Source organism: Chiloscyllium plagiosum, chromosome 13, assembly GCF_004010195.1.
Source record: "Chiloscyllium plagiosum isolate BGI_BamShark_2017 chromosome 13, ASM401019v2, whole genome shotgun sequence".
NCBI lineage: Eukaryota > Metazoa > Chordata > Chondrichthyes > Orectolobiformes > Hemiscylliidae > Chiloscyllium > Chiloscyllium plagiosum.
Window position 1 is genome coordinate 66,751,715 of NC_057722.1, and position 21,138 is coordinate 66,772,852.

The 21,138-nt window shown below is 42.4% G+C and overlaps 1 protein-coding gene across 1 annotated transcript in view; it reads right to left on the reverse strand.

Moving 5' to 3' along the window:
• Positions 1–9,222, reverse strand: part of LOC122555663 (rho guanine nucleotide exchange factor 26-like) — a 117,189-nt gene extending 107,967 nt beyond the window's left edge. The window contains exon 1 of the mRNA XM_043701659.1: positions 8,813–9,222. Coding sequence (XP_043557594.1) covers positions 8,813–9,222 — 410 coding nt within the window. The remainder of the gene's footprint in view (positions 1–8,812) is intronic.
• Positions 9,223–21,138: the final 11,916 nt, after the last annotated feature.

Here is a 21,138-nt window from a genome sequence, read left to right on the forward strand (position 1 = left end):
ACTTCAATGAGAATAAGCTTTCATGCACTTAGTAACAGGAAATAGGAGCAGGAATAGGCCATTCAGCCCTTCAAGAATGCTCCACCGTTCAACATGATCATGGCAGTTCATTCAACTCAGTCCCCTGTTCCTACTTTCTACCCATTCCCTTTCATCCCTTTACCCAAAAGAACTAAATATAATTCCTTCATGAAAACAATTACCATTATCTCATTATTGTCTTTGGTTAACCTTGTCCCTCTTCTGTACTAAAATAAAATAATTATTTTGGAAATTGTTTTTTTAAAAATAGTACATGAACTATATATTGTGAAAGAAAACACATAGCTGGCCAAGTAATTCAAGCAGTAACTTAATATGAGGCAAACAGAGAGAATTCTGGAGGAACTCAGCAGGTCTGGCAGCATCTGTGAAGAGAGAAACAGAGTTAAAGTTTCAGATTCCATATGATTCTTCTTCAGAGGTTCTGAGTTTCTCCAGCATTCTTTGTGCCGGTTTCTGATTTCCACCCTCCGCTGTATTTTGCTTTTTAATTCAATATGAGGAATCTGTTGTCATGGTTCAAGATATCATAAGAATTCTTTGCTGAATTACTCTCTAGATTGCAACTGACTGGCACCCTACAAGTGTATACAAAAAGGAAATGTATTTTGAGCAGCCTAGCGTCCCTAATTTCTGGTGGCCTGGGTTGCAAGAGCTATGCAATAAGTTAGGAATCACTGAACTGTATCCCTTGAATTGATGTCACCAGTGAATATAAACTGCTATCGTTCCGAACTTTCCAAATTAACTCCAAAACCTAGTTGATGCAGGCAGGAAAGGCCAAGACAGAAACACGTCTGTTGTGCATGCACTGATCTGTTTTGTCATGAGTACTGACGTTAGTATTATAATGACGGGGAGAGGAACTGCTCCTGGGCATAAAGTCATTAGAAGTCGAAAGAAGGGTCCAGTTATCTCCAAAAGCAATAATACAAGTACCATCAGGCATGCTGCGTTTGCCAGTATCTCAAATTGTAACAAGCTCAAAGGGCCAAATATCCTGTTCTTGTTCCTATGTTCACCTGACATTTCGAGGTAAGCTGCTTTGCAGTCAATAAAACTGTGTGGTGTTATTATTTTGAGGAGTTACAAGTCTTGGCTGTTTTGAGTCAGCAAGGCAAGTTGCTGCTTTCACCTTTTTAGGTTTGTGGAATCAATTGAAAACAAGAAAACTGCGAGACTTACGAGGACCAAAATTATGAATGGGCTTGCTGTCTTTTCACAACAGCACTTTATGACAACCATCAATGCATAAAACATTTTGCATCTGTTACATGCGGGAAAAGATGAACTCAATGTGAGCATTGAATGAGTTGTGAAGTAGTCATAGAGACAACTGACAAACTTTCACGCAAGAATATAAAAGGTTGCAGCAGGAGTATGTCATACAGCCCACTTTGCCTGATCCACCATTCAATGCACTCATAGCTATCTTCGGTTTCAACTCCAAACTCCCACCCTGAGAGACCAAATCTCTGTCGATCTCAGTCTCAAATGTATTCAATCATAGAGCACCAAACGCTCCCGGGATAGAAAATTCCAAAGATTCAGAATCCTTTGGGCAAAGAAATTTCTCCTCATCTCAGGCCTCAATGATTCAGCCTTTATCCTGTCAGCTTAAGCCCCTTCAGAATATGGTACGTTTCATGAGATCTCCTCCCATTCTTCTAAAAGCAGAGAATAGGGACCCAATTTACTCAGTCTCTCATCGCTGGGCAACCTTGTCACCCCAGGAAGCAATGTGGTGAACTTTTGCCTCCGATGCAAGTATATTTATTCTCCTCCTAGAGGCAGGTCCATGGTGATTAGTGAAATAACCATGTAACGGTGCTACGCTTTTATTTACCACGAGGAGACTTACCTCAAGGCTACCTCAACCAGAATGGAAATTGGTTGTTTGCAATCTGACTTGCACATGAACCATCTCGCCACTTAGCTAATTGTATCACTCCCCCACCCAACATAAGTGTATGTTTGTCTCAATATGGAGACCAAGAACTGCACATTATATTCCAGGTATGGTATCACTAAAGCCCTGCATGACTGTAGCCAGGCTTTCTTATTCTTAAATTTGGGTTATTCCCTTGTATTGGAGGTCAATACGTCATAGGCGCTCCTGATGGCTTTCATGCCAACTGTCTTGTGTTTCTCAGTGAATGCACCCAGACTCTGAATATCAACATTCTTTTCTATAAAATGTTGCTTCTCTCTTCTAACTTTTAAAGTTGATAATATTTTGCTGCATTACATGCCATCTGTCACCTGGTTGCTTACTCTCTTGGAGATAGTGAGGACTGCAGATGCTGGAAAGTCAGAGTCGATAAAGTGGGGAGCTGGAAAACGCACAGCAGGTCAGAGAGCATCAGATGAGTCGATGTTATGGGCAGGATCCATCATCAGGACTCTCTTAACTATCTCCATCTCTTTGCAGTTTCCTCACAGCTTACATTCTCACTTAGCTTTGTGTATCATTAGCAATTTTCTAAGTTTTAAGCTTTAGGCTTTGTTTTGAAGGCCCTTCACAACTTTTGTTATTTGAGCACTGGAAACAAAAACTGCAAGTAAACTACATTCCTGATTCAACAGCCACTCTTAAGTGAATTTTGGAATTTACTTCCTACACCTTGAGGTTTCATCCAGAACCAAACTTACTGTAGTCATTACACTTCCAACAATTCAAAACAACTGTTTGCTTGTTTGCCCATCTTTAGTTGTTCAGCAGATGTGCATACCTTTGACAAGACGTCCATGTCTTAACTTGGTAGTCCAGTGCTTGAATACCAACTGTTGTGATTCAGCCACAAACAAACAAAAATGTGCAAATTCTGCCAAGAAAATAACCCTGAGGTTTTTAAAAATCTGAAGTCATTCTCCGATTACCTTTTAAGGGTTGTCTTTTTCCAAACTCGCTGTTGTATCTTTCCTCTCTCCTCCCAGCCCAAGTCTAGTGTCCCAAGCAACAAATGGCATGATAAAAGCCATAATTTGCTGCACCCCTTAGGTCCCTTTTAAAGTATTTCCATCTCACTCTAAACCTATGCCGCTTAGTTCTGGACACCCCACCCCAGGGAAAAGACCTTGACTATTTATCCCCTCATGATTTTATAAACCTCTATTATGTCACCCCCTCAGCCTGAATCCTAAACTGTGAATCCATGGCACAGGCTGCTAATGGTGCATAAAAGCCCCAGTGATTTGTGAGAAGTCACTAAGTTCCTTCACCATCAAGGACATCACAGCCATGTTTAACCCTCTTCTGGTCTGCGTTTCACACATAGTTGTTCTCAGGCAAGGCAACCGAATGTCGATCAGCAGCTAATATTGCAACCTGTTCCATCAATCCTCATCTGTCTCTCCCACACCAGCCTGCTCCCTAGCTACAGCCAATGACATTGGGGCCAACATATCATACTTATTATTTAGATGAGATGAAGCAATTAGAGTCATAAAGTCATAGAGATGTACAGCATGGAAACATATCCTTCGGTCCAACCCATCCATGCCAACCAGATATCCTAACCTAATCTAGTCCCATTTGCAAGCACTTGGCCCATATCCCTCTAAACCCTTCCTATTCATATACCCATCCAGATGTCTTTTAAATGTTCTAATTGTACCAGCCTCCACCACTTTCTGGCAGCTCATTCCATATACGCACCACCCTCTACGTGAAAGAGTTGCCCCAAAGGTCTCATTTAAATTATTCCTCTCTCACCCTAAACCTATGCCCTCAAGTTCTGGACTCCCCCACCCCAGGGAAAAGACCTTGTCTATTTATCCCCTCATGATTTTATAAACCTCTGTAAGGTCACCCCTCAGCCTTAATTCTAAAGACTTTGCACATAATTCAAGAACAATTGCAGGTAGTAAAGAAGCTGGAATTCATGAAAAAAGAAACCATGCTGTTGAAGTTTTTCATCTTGCACTCCATTAGGACAGGTGCAAGAATGCCAAATTTCAAAGGGAGTAGCAATTTATATTGTGAGCGGATAGGACACTAATTGGTTGGCAAGTCAAATCTGATTGGTCATCATGTTGTCATGGAAAATGCATTATCATATAATTTTTGACGAATTCAAAAAAAAGTCCCATTTGCCTACAGAGGACATGAACACACACAGCTTCTGACATTGTTAACCCCTTTGAAATTTGATATTCTTGCATCTGTCCTGCTGGGTGCAAAATGGAAAAATTCACCAGCAGGTTTATTTCTTCAACCTAGACTTAAAATTCAGAAATGTATTGAATGCATCACACAAGGCCACACAAATCAATGCATTTATTTCCTAAGATATCAGGTCAAGCTTCTTTTTTTAAGTTCACCTGCATACCACAGGTATGTTGTTAATGTTTCAAAACATGCTTCAGCCACACAGTAAGATTTACATGCATAATCCTGTCAAATATCGCACTCACATTTGTTTAGAAAGCGGGGATTCAGACCCCAGTTTAGAGCCATGAGGGCAGAATTTGGGCTAATGCTCCAGTGCAGTATTGAGAGTGTGCTACACACTGTCTGTGATGTTACAACTAGATAGTCCTAAAATGAGGTTGAGAGACAACTTTATAGAAGTTTATAAAATCATGAGGGGTATAGATAGGGTTAATGGTAGCTGTCTTTTCCCTAGGACGGGGGATTTCAAGACTAGGGGGCACATTTTTAAGGTGAGAGGAGAGAGATTTAAAAAGAGGGGTAAATATTTTACACAGAGGGTGGTTCGCCTGTGGAATGAACCTCCTGAGGAAATGATGGATGTGGGCACAATTACAACGTTTAAAAGACATTTGAATAAATACATGAATAGGAAATGTTTGGAGGGATATGGGCCTGGAGCAGGCAGGTGGGACTAGTTTAGTTTGAGTTTATGTTTGGCATGGACTGGTTGGACCAAAGGGATCTGCATTAGAGGTCAGGCAGCATCCGAGGAGCAGAAAAGTTGACATTTCAGGCAAAAGTCCTTCATTCCTGATTAAGGGCTTTTGCCCAAAACATCAATTTTCCTGCTCCTCAGATGCTGCCTGACCTGCTGTGCTTTTCCAGCACCACTCTAATCTAGACTCTGATTTCCAGCATCTGCAGTCCTCACTTTTGCCTAATTGGACCAAAGGGTCTGTTCCCATGCTGTATGACTTTGTGACTCCATAAGAGCAGGATGGCTCTCCCTGCTATTATGGCCAATATGATTTCTTCAACCAATACCCATGGACAGAGGATCTGGTCATTATCACCTCGTTGTCCACTGAACTTTTAAAGCACTTTGAGATCAGTAGAGATACAGTATACTCTATTTCCCTTTGGTAAAGCTGGTGAACAAATAACTAGAAACATTTAGCTGTTGTCTATACTGTGTAGTTAAGTCTTCAGAATATTGACTATCCAGTCAAATGGCAAATATTGTGTTAATGCTAAAAGAACTACCAACTACCAGCAGTGACAGTATCAGCAGTCACTGAGTGGGAGGCTATAAATTTTAACCTTGACAGTAATATTATGTAACTTATGTGGTGTAATGGCACAAAAGATAAATGGTGTTACAGATAATGGACATAGGTTATCCCTTGGTAAGGCTTCTGAGGGATGGGTGGAGATTGCATTGGCTGAAGGCTTGCTTGCCTCTAAAATGTTTCTCAATTAATTTGGCAAAAAGTACACATTCTCTGCCAATCCTGATGAATAATAGCAAACACAACAAAAAAAATCTTGCACCCAATAGAAGACTGTCAACAGCATGCAAAAAGGAGGATGGATCAGCATATAAACAAGGTCACCAACAAGGGCTCGACAATATCCCTCTCCCAAATATACAGCAAAAACATCCTGACAGCAACTACACAGGGATCCTCAAACAGAATGGGGAGGAAGTCGTGTGACGTGCATTCATGGGGCTTAAGACATTATCCTTCTCCCATCTAGTGCCAAGTTTAAAATCTGCAGATAAAAACAAGTTTTGCAGAAACTGACTGGACATGAATCTCCCTAACAGCTGGTTGGAACCCGTAAAAAGTGAGTTGGATCAGGTTGCTAGTGTATAGTTAGCAAGTCCAGAGAGCAAACTAGCGCAAAGTACAGAGTCACATTCAGAGAGCTAAAGTTGGCACAGGAATTAGTGTGAAGGGATGTTCAGAGATTGGAGTTTAGACAATGTCCAGTGCACTGTATATAAAGCAGACTCTCTCTGACTTCACTTTTGCACCCTAGTTAACTGTCTGTGTGGAGTTTGCACATTCTCCACGTGTCTGCGTGGGTTTCCTCCAGGTGCTCCGGTTTCCTCCCACAATCCAAAGATGTGCAGGTTAGGTGGATTAGCCATGCTAAATTGCCTATAGTCTTCAGGAATGTGTAGGTGAGGTGCATTAGTCAGGGGTAAACATAAGATAATAGGATTGGGGAATGGGTCTGGGTGGGTTACTCTTCAAAGGGTCAGTGTGGACTTGTTGGGTTGAAGGGCCTGTTTCTACATTGTAGGAATTCTATGATTCTATGATGATTCTATGATTCTAAAACTATACAAGGCACAAGTCAGATCATAACTGGAATAGTGTGAACAATTACAGGCCCCTTACCTAGGGAAAGATATATCAGCATTGGATATACTGCAATCCAGAGAAGATTCACTTAGAGTCATAGGGATTTACAGTACAGAAACAGACCCTTCGGTCCAACCCATCCATGCTGACCAGATATCTCAATCCAGTCTAGTCCCACCTGCCAGCACGTGGCCCATATCCCTCCAAACCCATATACCCATCCAAATGCCTTTTAAATGTTGAATTGAACTAGCCTCCACCACTCCCTCTGACAGCTCATTCCATACACGCACTTGGCTGATTCTGGGTTTGGATGGGGTATAAGGAGAAGTTGAGAAGGTTGGGGCTGGTCTCATTGGAATTTAGAAGAATGAAATGCAACTGCGTTGAAACAAACAGGATTCTTAGACTAAGTGCAGGAAGGTTGCTTCCCCTTTCTGGGAGAGCCTAGGACCAGAGGGCATCATCTCAGAATAAGAGGTCACACATTTAAGGCAGCGATTAGATTAAATTCCCTACAGTGTGGAAACAGGCCCTTCCACCCAACAAGTCCACACTAATCCTCCGAAGAGTAAGCCACCCGCCCTCTGACTAATGCACCTAACAACTATGGACAATTTAGCATGGACAATTCACCTAACCTGCCCATCTTTGGATGGGAGGAAACCGGAGCACCCGGAGGAAGCCCACGCAGACACAGGGAGAATGTGCAAACTCCACACAGACAGTTGCCCAAGGCTGGAATTGAACCTGGGATCCCTGGCGCTGTGAGGCAGCAGTGCTAAACACTGAGCTGCCGTGCCACCCGAGGAACTTCTTCTCTCAGAGGATAGTGAATCTGGGGGATTTTTTTTAACCACAGAGGGATGTCGAGATTGGGTCATTAAGTATACTCAAGGCTGCAATTTTTAACCGGTAAGGTAATCAAGGATTATCAGGAGGAAGGTAGGAAAGTGGACTTGACAATTATCAAAACAACCATGGTCTTGTTGAATGGTGGAGTGAAGTTGATGGGCTGAATGGCCTGCCTATGCTCCTATGTCTTATGTTCCGAGATGTGGAGGTGCCGGTGTTCGACAGGGATGGACAAATTTAAAAATCACACAACACTGGGTTATAGTCCAACAGCTAGTGTTTCCAAATAAACCTGGCGTTGTGTGATTTTTAATTATGCTCTAAAGGAGACCCAATCAAAGAAAACAAAAAAAAACTGTGGGTGCTGGAGATCTGAAACCAAAACAGAGATTGCTGGAGAAATCCACTAGGTCTGGCCATGTCTGTGGAGTGACTTCAGTGTCAATGTTGAGTCCAGTGACTCTTCATCAATTCCGCTTTTGCTTCTCTTTAGAACACTGGTTACTCAAAGTGCCATTTCCAAGTCACATTATGAAATAGCAAACATTTCTCACCTTGGCAAGCCCAGAATGTCATTTGAACAAACTGGGCATCTGGACAGCAACAATCTGTACAAGTGTTTTCTGCCCATTTTACCACTCCAATCGCGGCCACTGTGCTCAGTCTTCTGTGGACTGTGCCAATCTCATTGACCCTTTTAGTCAATCTCATTCTTTCAATACTATTGAGAGAGCAAGGATTTTGCAAAATCTTCAGATGGATAACTCTTCCTGTAGGTCACTTAACTTTTCTTTGCAAATGGACCAAACTATGTACGTAACAAAGGAGATTGGTTACATTTAACAAAACAAGCCTGTTCTTGTTGACCAAACCAAAAGAAAGAGTTACAAACTTTCACTTTATTTTCAAGCCTACCCTTGTCAAAAATAAAAATTAACTGGAGGTGGGGGCTGGGGGGATGTCAGCGACGGGATATTTTCATTCATTGAGTGAAAATGTGTGATTTTTTTACTTTGTGCACCCCAGTCCAACACCGGCACCTCCACTTCATTCATAGAGATTTATAACTATCAAATTAACAAGATTTACAGTGTAGCGTGAGGCCATTTGGCCCATCGTGTCGAATCCAAATCCAGTCCCACCTCCCCCTCAACAAAAACAAAAACAAAACCTGCTGGAAAAGCTCAGCAGGTCTGGCAGAATCTGTGGAGAGAAAGCAGAGTTAACGAGTGACCCTCCCGCAGAATTAATTCCATCCCTCTGAGGTTATTCAGGGCAAGCACAAGGGAGACTTTGCTGTTGCTTTGATCGCTCAGCGCGTCTGGAAAGTAGGGCAAAGTTCAGGGTGGGTTGAAATGGGAGCTGGAAATGTACAAGGTGTACTCACTTTAAGAAATATCTCTGGCCTGACGGCGTTTTGGCCATTTCCCAACCAGGGGGCAGCGGCACATCGTCTATGTTGTCGAAGGACTGCTGCCGGAGGTGGGCGTACGGCTGCGAGTTCGGGTTAGCACTGACGGGCAGAGAGGCCGGGGATGAGTGCGATCGGATGTGCTGCACCTGGAACTGGGGCAAGTTGCTGCTGGAGTCGGTGCTGGACTGACGCGAGTGCGATCCGGAGTCCGGTTGCTTGAAGAAAGACTCGGGCAGTTTCCTCATCCTCATGGGCACCTGGTGCGGGACAGCGCCTGGTTTGGGGTTCATCACGGCGTTAAATAACGCCTCCAAATCGGTCTCGGAATCTCCCAGAACTCGGACAATGGTCTGTCCCGGTGGCGGAATAGGATTTTGATCCATTGCAAAATGATATAGATAGATATAAAGTGTCTTTTTTTAAAAAAATAATAAATACAAAGTTTGGAAAACTTTTTCCAAAACTTTTTTTTCCCCAAAGAAAAAGTTCCCCCACCCACCCTCCCCCGCCCCAGTCCAAGTCTTCAAAAGTGCGAGTGGAAAATAATCAAGACTTTCATGATCGGCCGTCTGGAAAGTCCAGGCGAGTGAGTGAGAGAGAGAAAAAAGTTGAGGAAACTCAAGTTTCCAAGGAGTGTTCGTTCGGTCAGCGCCGTTCCTACAGGCTCCAAGGCTCGCGGTTTTAATTATTCATGAGCTCTCAGTCTCGTTGCTTTTCGACCTGAGCAAATCAGAACAGCGAAACCTTACTATGGAAAACAAGTCTTTGTCAATTTCCTGGCTTCCTCCCTACCTCTCACCCCCCACCCCTCCCATTCTCCTCCCAAAAACACACACTGAAATAGATGTAAACAAAAATTCAACCAAAGCAACTTTTTACAGACTCACCCCCCCCCCCCCTCATTATTGCTGGGGTTTTTTTGTGCTGAGGGGGTGGGGATGTGTAATTTGGGGAGGGGGGAGGAGGAGGAGTGTGGAAAGAGCACAAGGGGAGGGTTTACTTTTAGACACAGCCCGTACAGAGAAAGTTTCTGATTGTGTCTCTTTGCTGTTTTTTTTTTGCTGACGTGAGGAAACAAAGCTGGCAAAAAAAACCGTAATGATCCATTATTCTTCTGAGAGAAAAAAGATTTTTTTTCTTTCCAAAAAGTTTTGTGAAGTGGTGGGGAGGGGCGGAATGTCAGCCCCTCCTGAAGGGGGTCCAGCTCCGAGAGCACTGCAGGAATGTGGGGGGGGGGGTGCAGATAAGGGACACCCCAAGGAAAGGGAGATATCCCTCAGAGATCTGTGTCTCTGTGTGTTACCACAATACCCGCCCCCCCTCCATTCTCCTTTTGTTTTTGAGTTGTGTGACCTTAAGAACAGCGATCGAACACGAAATGACTTTGCCTTTCTTTTATTACCATATATGGAATAGAGGAATTTTAATCCCCGCCTACCTCCCCCACTCTATTTTCTTTTGTCACTCTATCTGTCTGGCTTTCCACTCTCCTTAGTTATTGAGTCGCCGCCTCCAGTTTAATTTTCCTCTCTTTCTCCCCCTGTCTTCCCCGATGGGACTGACCCTTTCCATTCCTCTCCTGCCTTCCCTCCCTTTCTTTATCTTGTTTTGATGCCTCCGTCAACATGCCACTTTGTCAAAGCATCTGAAAGCACTAGCACACACCCCCCAACCCCACCCCCAGAATCGCCCTCAATGCCAGTTCCTACCCACTGTTAACTGCAGCTGCTACAGGAAAGATGTCGTGAAACTTAAAAGGGCTCAGAAAAGATTTACAAGGATGTTGCCCAGGTTGGAGGATAGGGAGAGGCTGAACAGGCTGGGACTACTTTCCCTGGAGCGTCAGAGGCCAAGGGGCGACCTGATAAAGGTTTATAAAATCATGAGGGGCATGGATGGGGCGAATAGCCAAGGTCTTTTCCAGGTTAGAGTCAAACAATCTGCTCGAATCCAAGATAGACTAGCAGGAGGCTGGAAGAACACAGCAAGCCAGGCAGCATCAGGAGATGGAGAAGTTACACTCGAAACGTCGACTTCTGCACCTCCTTACTCTGTCTGGTTCACTGTGCACTTCCAGCTTCCTGCCTGTCTAGTATGTACATCCAGACTCCTGTTGTCTACCAAGGTCTTTTCCATGGTGTGGGGGAGACCAAAAGACAGCACTCTGCCGAGGACATGCAAGTCCTGGGCCTCCTCCATCGCCACTCCCTCACCACCCAACACCTGAAGGAAGAATGCCTCATCTTCCGCCTCGGGACCCTCCAGCCCCAGGTCATCAATGTGGATTCAACAGTTTCCTCATTTCCCCTCCCCCCACTTTATCCCAGTTCCAACCTTCCAGCTCAGCACCATCCTCAAGACCTGTCCCTTCCCTCCCACCTATCCTCTCCACCATCCTCTCCGACCTATCACCTTTACCCCCACCTCCATCCACCTATTGCACTCTTAGCTACCTTCTCCCCAGCTCCGCCCCCTCTCATTTATCTCTCCATTCCCAAGGCTCACAGCCTCATTCCTGATGAATGGCTTATGCCTGAAACGTCGATTTTCCCATTCCTCGGATGCTGCCTGACCTGCTGTGCTTCTCCAGCACCTCTCTAAACTTGACAAAAGACAGCATAGGTTTGATGGTGAGAGGGGAACAATTTAAAAGGGATCTAAGGGGCAACTTCTTCACAGAGGGCATTGCATGTGTGCAATGAGCTGCCAAAGGAAGTGGCGGAGGCTGGTACAATTCAAAAGGCATCTGGATGGGTATATGAATGGGAAGTTAGAGGGATATGGGCCAAGTGCTGATAAACAGGACTAGATTAATTTAGGATATCTGGTCAGCATAGATGAGTTGGAACGAAGGGTCTGTTTCCGTGCGGTACAATTCTATGACTCTAACTCTCTAAGTACCAGGATTGGGATTCAGAATCAAGGTTTGTGCCAATGATTCTGTACCCAGATCATAAGATATAGGAGGGAGAGCTAAGCCATTTGGCCCATCAAGTCTGCTCTGCCATTCAATCACTTTCAGCTTCCTGCCTGTCTAGTATGTTCATCCAGACTCCTGTTGTCTACCAAGGTCTTTTCCATGGTGTGGGGGAGACCAAAAGACAGCACTCTGCCGAGGACATGCAAGTCCTGGGCCTCCTCAAGCCCATTCTCCTGTCTCTAGCCTGTCCCTGACTATCAGTGAGTAAGAAACTGATAAAATTGAAATCAAACAGTGTGTACCTGCTAGAATCAAGAACAATGTTACTCTCCCATTCTGTCACTTACATCAGGCAAAATGCATTGATTTATTTAGTGTTTGAGATTAACCAGTTTAACGAAGCTCAGCAGTGAAAAAAAACTTCAAAACTGAAACCACAATCTTTGTCCCACCCTCACCTCTGCTATGTGCCTTGTTCTCTTTCAAGCTTGGCGAAAGGTGGCATTCCTGTTCGGAGCCCCCAGGCGGATATAACACAAGCAGAGATAATCTGAATTAAGAGGCCATTTTCACAGTGGGTGTACAGTGTCTGGAACAGTCTGTGCTGTTACAGTTTTAATGCCATTGATGAGGAATTGTGAATGTGAAGGACATGTGCAGAAATGCATGAAATGACGAAATTGAAGAGTGACACCGTTGCATCTAATTATTTCACTGCGGCACTTTCTAGCCAAGAAAAATACTAATTCCTTGTGGATCAAGCACTGGGACATACGGGCAACCCGAGCAGAAAGCTCCAAAGCAGAGTCAGAATGGACTCAAAATGTTAACTCTGTTTCTCTCCCCACAGATGCTGCCAGACCTGCTGAGCTTCCCCAGTATTCTCTTTTTATTTGCAAAGAAAGAGCTTGTGGGGTTTATGACTATGTAGAGATTTTCACAACGCTAGGACATGCCAAAGTACTTAACAGCCAAGGAAGTACTTAAGCAGGCAATGTGGAAGCTAATTGGATCACAGCGAACTCCCACAAACAGCAATTTTACGTCATGCTGGTTGAGAGATCAATACCGGCCAGGAGACTGAGCATAAATTTCCTGGGCTTCATTGAAATTGTGCCAGGAGACTATTTACATCTAGCTAAGGGTGCCTTCATTTCATTTCTCAACTGCATGATGGCACATTTAACAATGCAATATCCCTCAATAAGGTTAGGGATTAGATTTTACACTCAAACTTTTGAATTGATACTTGAACCAACAACTTGCTGACTCCAAGTAGGGAGGGCATTCACTATATCAAGGCTGACACCAAACATTGAGATTAAACAAAAAAAAGTAATGTTGAAATGGTGATCTACTGAGTCCAAAAGGTCAGTGAAGTGACATGACTCTCTGGAGTCTGGAAATCCAGCTTTGCCATTCCAGAAGTTATCCCAAAAGTTAAAGATTTTTAACTGAAGTACACACAATTCCCCAATTCACTTGATTTCCAGACCCAAGTTGAGAAAAAGGGCAGCACATTGGCTCAGTGGTTAGCATTGTTGCCTCACAGTACCAGGGACCCAGGTTCAATTCCACCCTCAGGTGACTGTCTGTGTGGAGTTTGCACATTCTCCCTGTGTCTGTGCAGGTTTGCTCTGGTTTCCACCCACAGTCCAAAGATGTGCAGGTTAGGTGGATTGGCCATGCTAAATAGCCTGTAGTGTCCAGGTATGTGCATGCTGACCGGATTAGCCATGGGAAATGCAGGGATACAGTAGGGGGTGGGTCTGGGTGTGATGCTGTTTGGGGTGTTGGTATGGACCAAATGGTCTGCTTCCACACTGTACGGATTCTATGAAAGTAAAGACCAGCTTTCTATACTTACTTAACAAGAATGACTATTTACTCCAAATAATTAAACTCTTGATATAAGTAAATAGTTTTAAATCTTCAGCATATAACCCTACAAATTAAAACTCTGGTGTCCTTATGAACTCTCATTTACACACATACACAGATACATAGTAAAGAAAAAAAGTAGGTTATGGGCAGAGGGTGGGAATTCTGTGATTCCTAAACCTGGATTGCTATGATGGTCCTTCTGATGCTTGTACAGGTCAGAATGTTGCTTTCCAGTCATCATTCTCCTGATGCTTTTATTTGTTTACAAGTGTCTCAGCCTTATCAGTTAAAAGTCTGAACAACTGCTGAAGGGAAGATAAATGAGCTTTCTTCAGGTGTAACTTGGGTTTTGGCTGCAGAGAACAGAGAGACAGCTTCTGTGGTGGTGCAGATCAAAACACTTCCCTCTATCTTGTTTGAGTCCCAAGCTGTTTACCTGCCTAAGTGCCAGTCACACAGTTGTTGGCAGGTAAAAAGGCTTTTGTCATTGATAACCAGTCACTAGTCCATAGACCAATAAACCTCCCGTTTCCATTTAGCTGTGCATAAAACTTCTGGGCTCCAATTCAGCTGCAGTCACTTTCTTTATTGTTTGTTCAAACAGCTATTTACTCATTGCTTACCATAAGAGTCAGGTTGCTTGCTTTTCACAACATGTTGCAATCCTTCAAAGCACTGATTTTAAAACAGTTTGTACAAATTTCAGTCTACAATTTTGTAAGTACAAAAATAAAAAAGACTGTCTTTAAAAGAGACAGAAGGTCAAACTAGTAATAGGTAAATGTAGTCCTGTGCAAATAAATTTTGATCCACACAAAGACTGATCAACAGATTGAATAGGCTTACAGCTAACAATAGTGGAAACAAAAGTCCAGAGATGGTTCAGATACCATAACCAGCCAATTATTGAGTTTTCAACAGCAGATACAATAGCTCAAGGGACTTTCCTTGTTTATGATCAGGCTTACGTGCAAAAGTAATTTCTTGTACTATCATAATTATCTAATCATTGCCAAGATTCATCAAAGCAAAATTCAAAGGAGAAGGAGTGGGCTATACTGACTCCTCATACTTGATCCACCAGTCACAATGGTATTCTATCTTCAATTCATATCCCTGACCTACCCCACAGCCTTCGATTCCCTTAGTGCCCAAAAATCTATCGAATTTCTTCTCAAATAAACTCAAGTTTGCAGCATCTCCAGCCCATTGGATTGGAGTCCAAAGAGCCACAACTATTGAGTGAAAAGAACTTCTTCTAATTTCAATTCTAAATGTTTAACTCCTTATCTGTTATCTGAATTCAGTAAAGGGTTCTGAATGTTTGTCCATTTCTAGTTGCACTTCTGAAGGTGATGGTGAGCTGCTTTCTTGAATCACTGTGGTCCATGTGCTATGGGCAGACCCACAATGCCATTAAGGAGGGAATGTTATGACATTGACTCAGTGACACTGAAGGAATGGTGATATATTTCCAATTCGAGATGCAAAAACACAGGCTTGGAGGAGGTGCTTAGAATCATAGAACCCCTACAGTGCAGGAACAGGCCCTTCAGCCCAACAAGACCACACCAAACCTCCGAAGAGTATCCTACTCAGCCCATTCACCCCTGACTAATGCACCCAACCTACACATCCCTGAACAGTGTAGGCAATTTAGCATGGCCAATTCATGTAACCTGCACAGCTTTGGACTGTGGGAGGAAACAAGAGCATTCGGAAGAAACCCACACAGACACAGGGAGAATGTGCAAGTTCCACACGGACAGTCGCCCGAAGCTGGAATTGAATCCAAGTCCCTGGTGCTATGAAGCAGCAATGCTAACTACCAGGCCACAGTGCCCATGAATCCTTCTAGGTGATAGTGATCATGAGTTTGTAAAGTGCTGTCTAAGAAGTCCCAGTTCACCACCACCTTCTCAAGAACAACTAGGGACAGTAATAAATATCAACTATGCAGTGATACCCATGTCCCACAAGTGTAAAAAAAAAGTAAAAAATATTTCTGCAGTGCTGCTTGTACACTGTATACACCACTGCAACTGAGCATTGATGGTGGAGGAAGTGAATGTTTGTGGATGTGGTACCAAACAAATAGTCTGTTTTGACTTGGATGATGTCAAGCTTTGTGAGTGCTGTTGGAGCTGCACTTACCCTGACAAATGTGGAATATTTTATCACACGCCTTGTACATTTGGATGGAGAACAGGCTTTGGGGAGTCAGATCAGTTACATGTTGCAGGGTGCCTAGCCTCTGAATTGCTTTTGTAGTTTTAGTACTTATATGACTAATCCAGTTCTATTTCTGGTCAATGGTAACCCTCAGGATGTTGATAGTGGGCAACTGAGTGATGATAACGCCATTGAATGTCAAGGAAAATAATTACATTCTCTCTTGTTAGAGATTGTCATTGCCTGACACTTGTGTGGCGTGAATGTTACATGCAACTTATCAGCCCAAGCCTGGATATTGTCCAGGTCTCACTGCATTTGAATATAGACTGTTTCAGTATCTGACGAGTCATGAATGCTGCTAAAAATCTCTCTTCCTATGTCTGTTGATAGAAGTCAATAAAATTATGATATGCATAGATAGGATTGACGGTTAGAATCTTTTTCCCAGTGTTGAAATTTCTAAAGCTTGGGGTCATACATTTAAGGTGAGAGAGAGAAAGTTCAAAGGAGATGTGAAGGGCAAGGTTTTTTACACAGAGAGTGGTAGGAGTCTAGAATGCACAGCCATGGTTGGTGGTGGAGGCAATTACGACAGGGGCATTTAAGAGACTTTTCGATATGTACCTGAATGTTCAAGGAATGGAGGGATATGGACCAAGGGCAGGCAGAAGGGATTAGTTTAATTTGGTGTCATGTTCGACTGTACATTTCTCTGTTCTATGTCAGTCCTGCCATCCCAGGAATAAGTCTGGAAGAATGTGGTGCTGGAAAAGTACAGCTGGTCAGGTAACATCTGAGGGGCAGGAGAGTCTACATTTCGAGTATAAGCTCTTCATCGAATATCAACTCTCCTGCTCCTTGGATACTGCCTGACCGGCTGTGCTTTTCCTGCGTCACACTCTTCGACTCTGATCTCCAATTTCTGCAGTCCTCACTTTCTCCCAGGAAGTAGTCTGGTAAACCTTCATTGCTGTCCCCCTACAGCATTTTTAGTGTTTCAACATTGGCATCACCAAAATCATTCTGTTGCTATTAATTATTGATATTCACAGTTGACCCTTCCTGACATCATGTTCACCAGCCGGGCAATGCGATTGCTCTCTTTCTTTTTCAATCCTGAGAGGAGCATCCAAGCCATTTTCCCTCCATCATTTCCAGTTTTAAAATATTGCTAATCTCCCTTCTTACTTAATGCCAATGCGACCCTCACCTACATATTGACCCCCTTCAGACTTAACTTTTCCAATATTTCTCTAGTCGTGCTCTTCAAGAAATAAATTCCAAATCATCCATTATCCTGCTACCCACATCCTATTCTACACAGGACTTTGTAGCTCTTTGTCCAAGACCTCGCTCCACCTAAGTCCACAGTCACGTTTATATTCCTTTGATTATAATCCATCACACGTTAATTCCTCTACATCCATATCCCTGATGGAAATTCTACAACCACTCTACATCCACACTCTGGGATTAAATCTCCAAACTCCCCACATCCTTTTCCAATTTCAAACAACTCCTTAAATGTTGACACATCACTAACTCCCTTTTTATTCTTGCTTAGGCCTAACTCCTGCTTGTCAAATGCCTAGGAATATTTTGTTGTACAAGTTGTGCTACAGTATTGTAAGTTGTTATGGCTTGATTGTCAAAAAGGTTGTAACAGGATATCTTGAGATAAAATTTTCCAACCTATAGATTGTTGTCTAAAATTTCAAAAAGTAATTCTTTGTACCACATCCTGGTTAGATTTCCATTCAATAATAAACTCAATGTTACCAATATTGCAATATTAACTCCAAAACCTTCATTGGCTGTTAAGTGCTTTGGGGCAATCATAAAAAGTGTGGTACAAATGCAAGCATGTTTCTTTCTGTCTTTTAACAGACAATGTTAAGTAAAGACTTATGTTGTCTGTAATTATCTTGCTTTCTATGGCAGAAATGTATGGTGCAGTTGTGTACTTGTGGCTGTGGTGTTTAGTGTGCTGATAATTACACCCTGCATCCTCAAGCAATCTGATATGCTTGGTTAAGAGTTTTGTTTTTCAATGCTGAGAGGCTTGATCTCCTAACTGAAGAACCTAAAAGTCAGAAACAGTTTCAAGACAGCATAAGACCAGAAGTGAGGATGTTCACTGTTGACTGCTCATAGTTCAGCACCATCCGCATCTCCTCAGATACTGGAGCAGCCGTATCAAAATGCAGCAAGATCTAGACAATATCTATGCTCGGGCTAAAAGGTGTGTCAAGTAACATTTATCACATAAGTTCCCACACCTGGTGAGGGGCTTATGCCCAAAACATCGATTCTCCTGCTCCTCGGATGCTACCTGGCCAGCTGTGCCTTTCCAGTGCCACACTCTAGACTTTGCCACAAAAGTGCCAGGCAATGACCATCTGCAACAAGAGAGAACCTAACCATCACCCCTTGACATTTAATCACATTACTATCGCTGAATCCGCTATGAACAACATGTTGGGGATTACCATTGACCAGAAACTGAACTGGGTAAAAACAAATTCTAGATTAGAGTGGTGCTGGAAAAGCACAGCAGTTCAAGCAGCATCTGAGGAAAAGGAAAATTGATGTTTCGGGCAAAAGCCCTTCATCAGCCCTAATCCAGAAACTGAACTGGACTAGTTACATAGATACTGGGGCTGCAAGTGCAGGTCAGAGGCTAGGATTCCTGTAGCAAATAACTCATTTCCTATCTTTCAAAAGCCTGTTCGCCATCTGCTAGTCAAAGGTCAGGAATGTGCTGAAGTACTACCCATTTGCTAGGATGATTGCAACTCCAACAACACAATCATGAAGCTTGACACCATCAAGGACAAAGCATCCCTCTGGATTGGCACAATATGTATAAACATTCATTCTCTTCACCACTGACACTCAGTAGCAGCAGTGCTTTCTATCTACAAGGCGCACAGCAGAAATGCACCAAGGTTCCCTAGATAGCAAACGTGCAGCCACTGCTTTTTAGCAAGATAAAGGTAATAAGAGATGGCAATGTCACCATCTACAAGTTTCACTCCAAGCTACTCGCCATCCTGACTTGGAAATATATCACTAGTCCCTCAGTGGCACTGGCTCAGAATCCTGGAATTCCCTTCCTAAAGGTGTTGTGAATCTCTTTACACCAAATAGATTGCAGTGGTCCAGGAGATATCTCATAACCAGCTTCTCAAGAGCACCTATAAGGCCACTTATATAGGAAAAAGAACAAGAGGGCATAGATTTAAAGTGATGTGCAAACGAGGTAAGTGTAATGTGAGAAAAAAAACTTTTCAATCAGTGAGTAGTAAGGGTGCAGAACGCATTGTGTGGAAATGTGGTAGAGGCAGACTCAACTGAGGCATTCAAGAAGGCACTGAAAATTAGTTGGATAGGAATGTTATACAAAGAGCTGGGGAAAAGGCAGGAAATTGGCACTAAGTAGTAGAGAGGTACAGGCATGCAGGGCTGAATGGCCTTCTTCTGGACCATAACAGTTCTGTGATTTTGTGAACTACGGATGGACAACAAATTATGGCCCACCAGTGATGCCCACATCCCTTTCTATAGACTTGTATGTGAATGATACCCACTTAGAGGAAGCACCCAAAACTCATAACAAGTCAGCATCTTTGGGGGATGAGGAATGTTGGTAAGAAGGCGCAATTTATGCAATCTATACAAGAGTTTGAAAAATAAGTACTTCATTGCACAATTTACACAGAAGGGTTTTATCTGTGTAACACTGTATGTTATTGTTATTTAATCCTCTCTCTGTGGTACAAATTGTATTGTTTTTAAATCATGCATGGCCAACATCACCACTTAATAAAATAATCAATGTTTGAGAGAATGTTCAAGGTTGGTCTTAAATTTTTGCTGACTAAATAATCCATTTTGGCTTTGCTTGCAATGGTTTATATTTTCCAAATCTTGTTAAACATGTGACACTTTTATCAGCCAACTCCAGCAATCGCTTATTCTCCATATAAAATGTCTGATTGGTGACTTCCCTTTACAAATTTAAAGATGTGCACCTTTGCTCATAAACTTTGGCATTTATTAATTTTTCTTATTCATTCAAGTGATGTATGCATTCTCAGGCAAAGTATATCCAAAAGCCACGAAGGCAAATGTGACACAGCACAATGTTTCCAAACCCGTTGTATGGTCTGAACTTGCAGTTATTTTCTGTCGTTAAATCAAGTTTAAATGCAAGAACAACACCTGAATCAGCCAAAGATGCTCTGGGGTAGATTTGCATATTAAAGAAAAATCTTTGGAATTCAGTTTTGTCTAAAGTACAGCAGTAAATAGAGATAAAACTAAACAGAATTCCAGCATACTGAGTAATGTCGTACAGCTGATGTAAATAATTGACTCAAATTAAAAATATTCTATTTATTCAAAAAGTAGTGAGAGTTTATTTTCATGAGCTCATGGTCCTGAATTAATTATTAAAGAATGTTTATTAATAAGTTGTTAGATAGCAGGCCATGAAGAAATATAAAGATAAGTTTTTTTAAAAAAAATCCAGACAGAAAAATCAGACATTGGGTACATTTGCAGTAACAATTAGACCTAATTTCTGATAAATTCTGCCAACAGCAAATGAAATTGCTGAATTAAAAATAACAGTCTCCTTCCAAGTGAATTAAACGAGACTCCAGGGGCAAATGTTAGTTTTGCACATGTTGTATATAATGTTTTCTACACCTGGAAACAGTAATTCCCCCTCTACCTCATTGCTCTAAACTCATTCCATAAGAATCCAACACTCTTAAAGATTCTTATACAAAACAACTTACTTTGATTCTTATTTGACTTAAATTGTTCTTCTGCTTTTTGTGACAATGATGATGAAGTCTGTCAATTCTAGGAATGGTGTAATTTTGCAATTGGCCTTTTTAGCCTTATGTAGAACTATCAAGAGATTCTGTATCAGGCATACTAATGAGTTAAACACAGTAAAATTGCAATTTGAAAAATTTAACTGAGTTATGTTGAGAGGGTGTATCAATAGATGAAAAAGATGTGGGATATGTGCTGTGGACCATTGAGGTCAAGTGACCCACTGTAGAATCCATGTAGTCACAAAATGATAATCAGGAAAAGAAAATCAATGTCACGTGTGATATTTCTATTTTTCACTCTGTACAACTGCTATGGCATATCAAGGTGAGATTGGTAACTTAGATCTCAAATTGTGAGAGTTTCTTATTTTACATATCATGACCTCCCAACTCCTGTACTCAATACTCTGACCAATAAAGGAAAGCATACCAAATGCCTTCTTCACTATCCTGTCTACCTGTGACTCCAC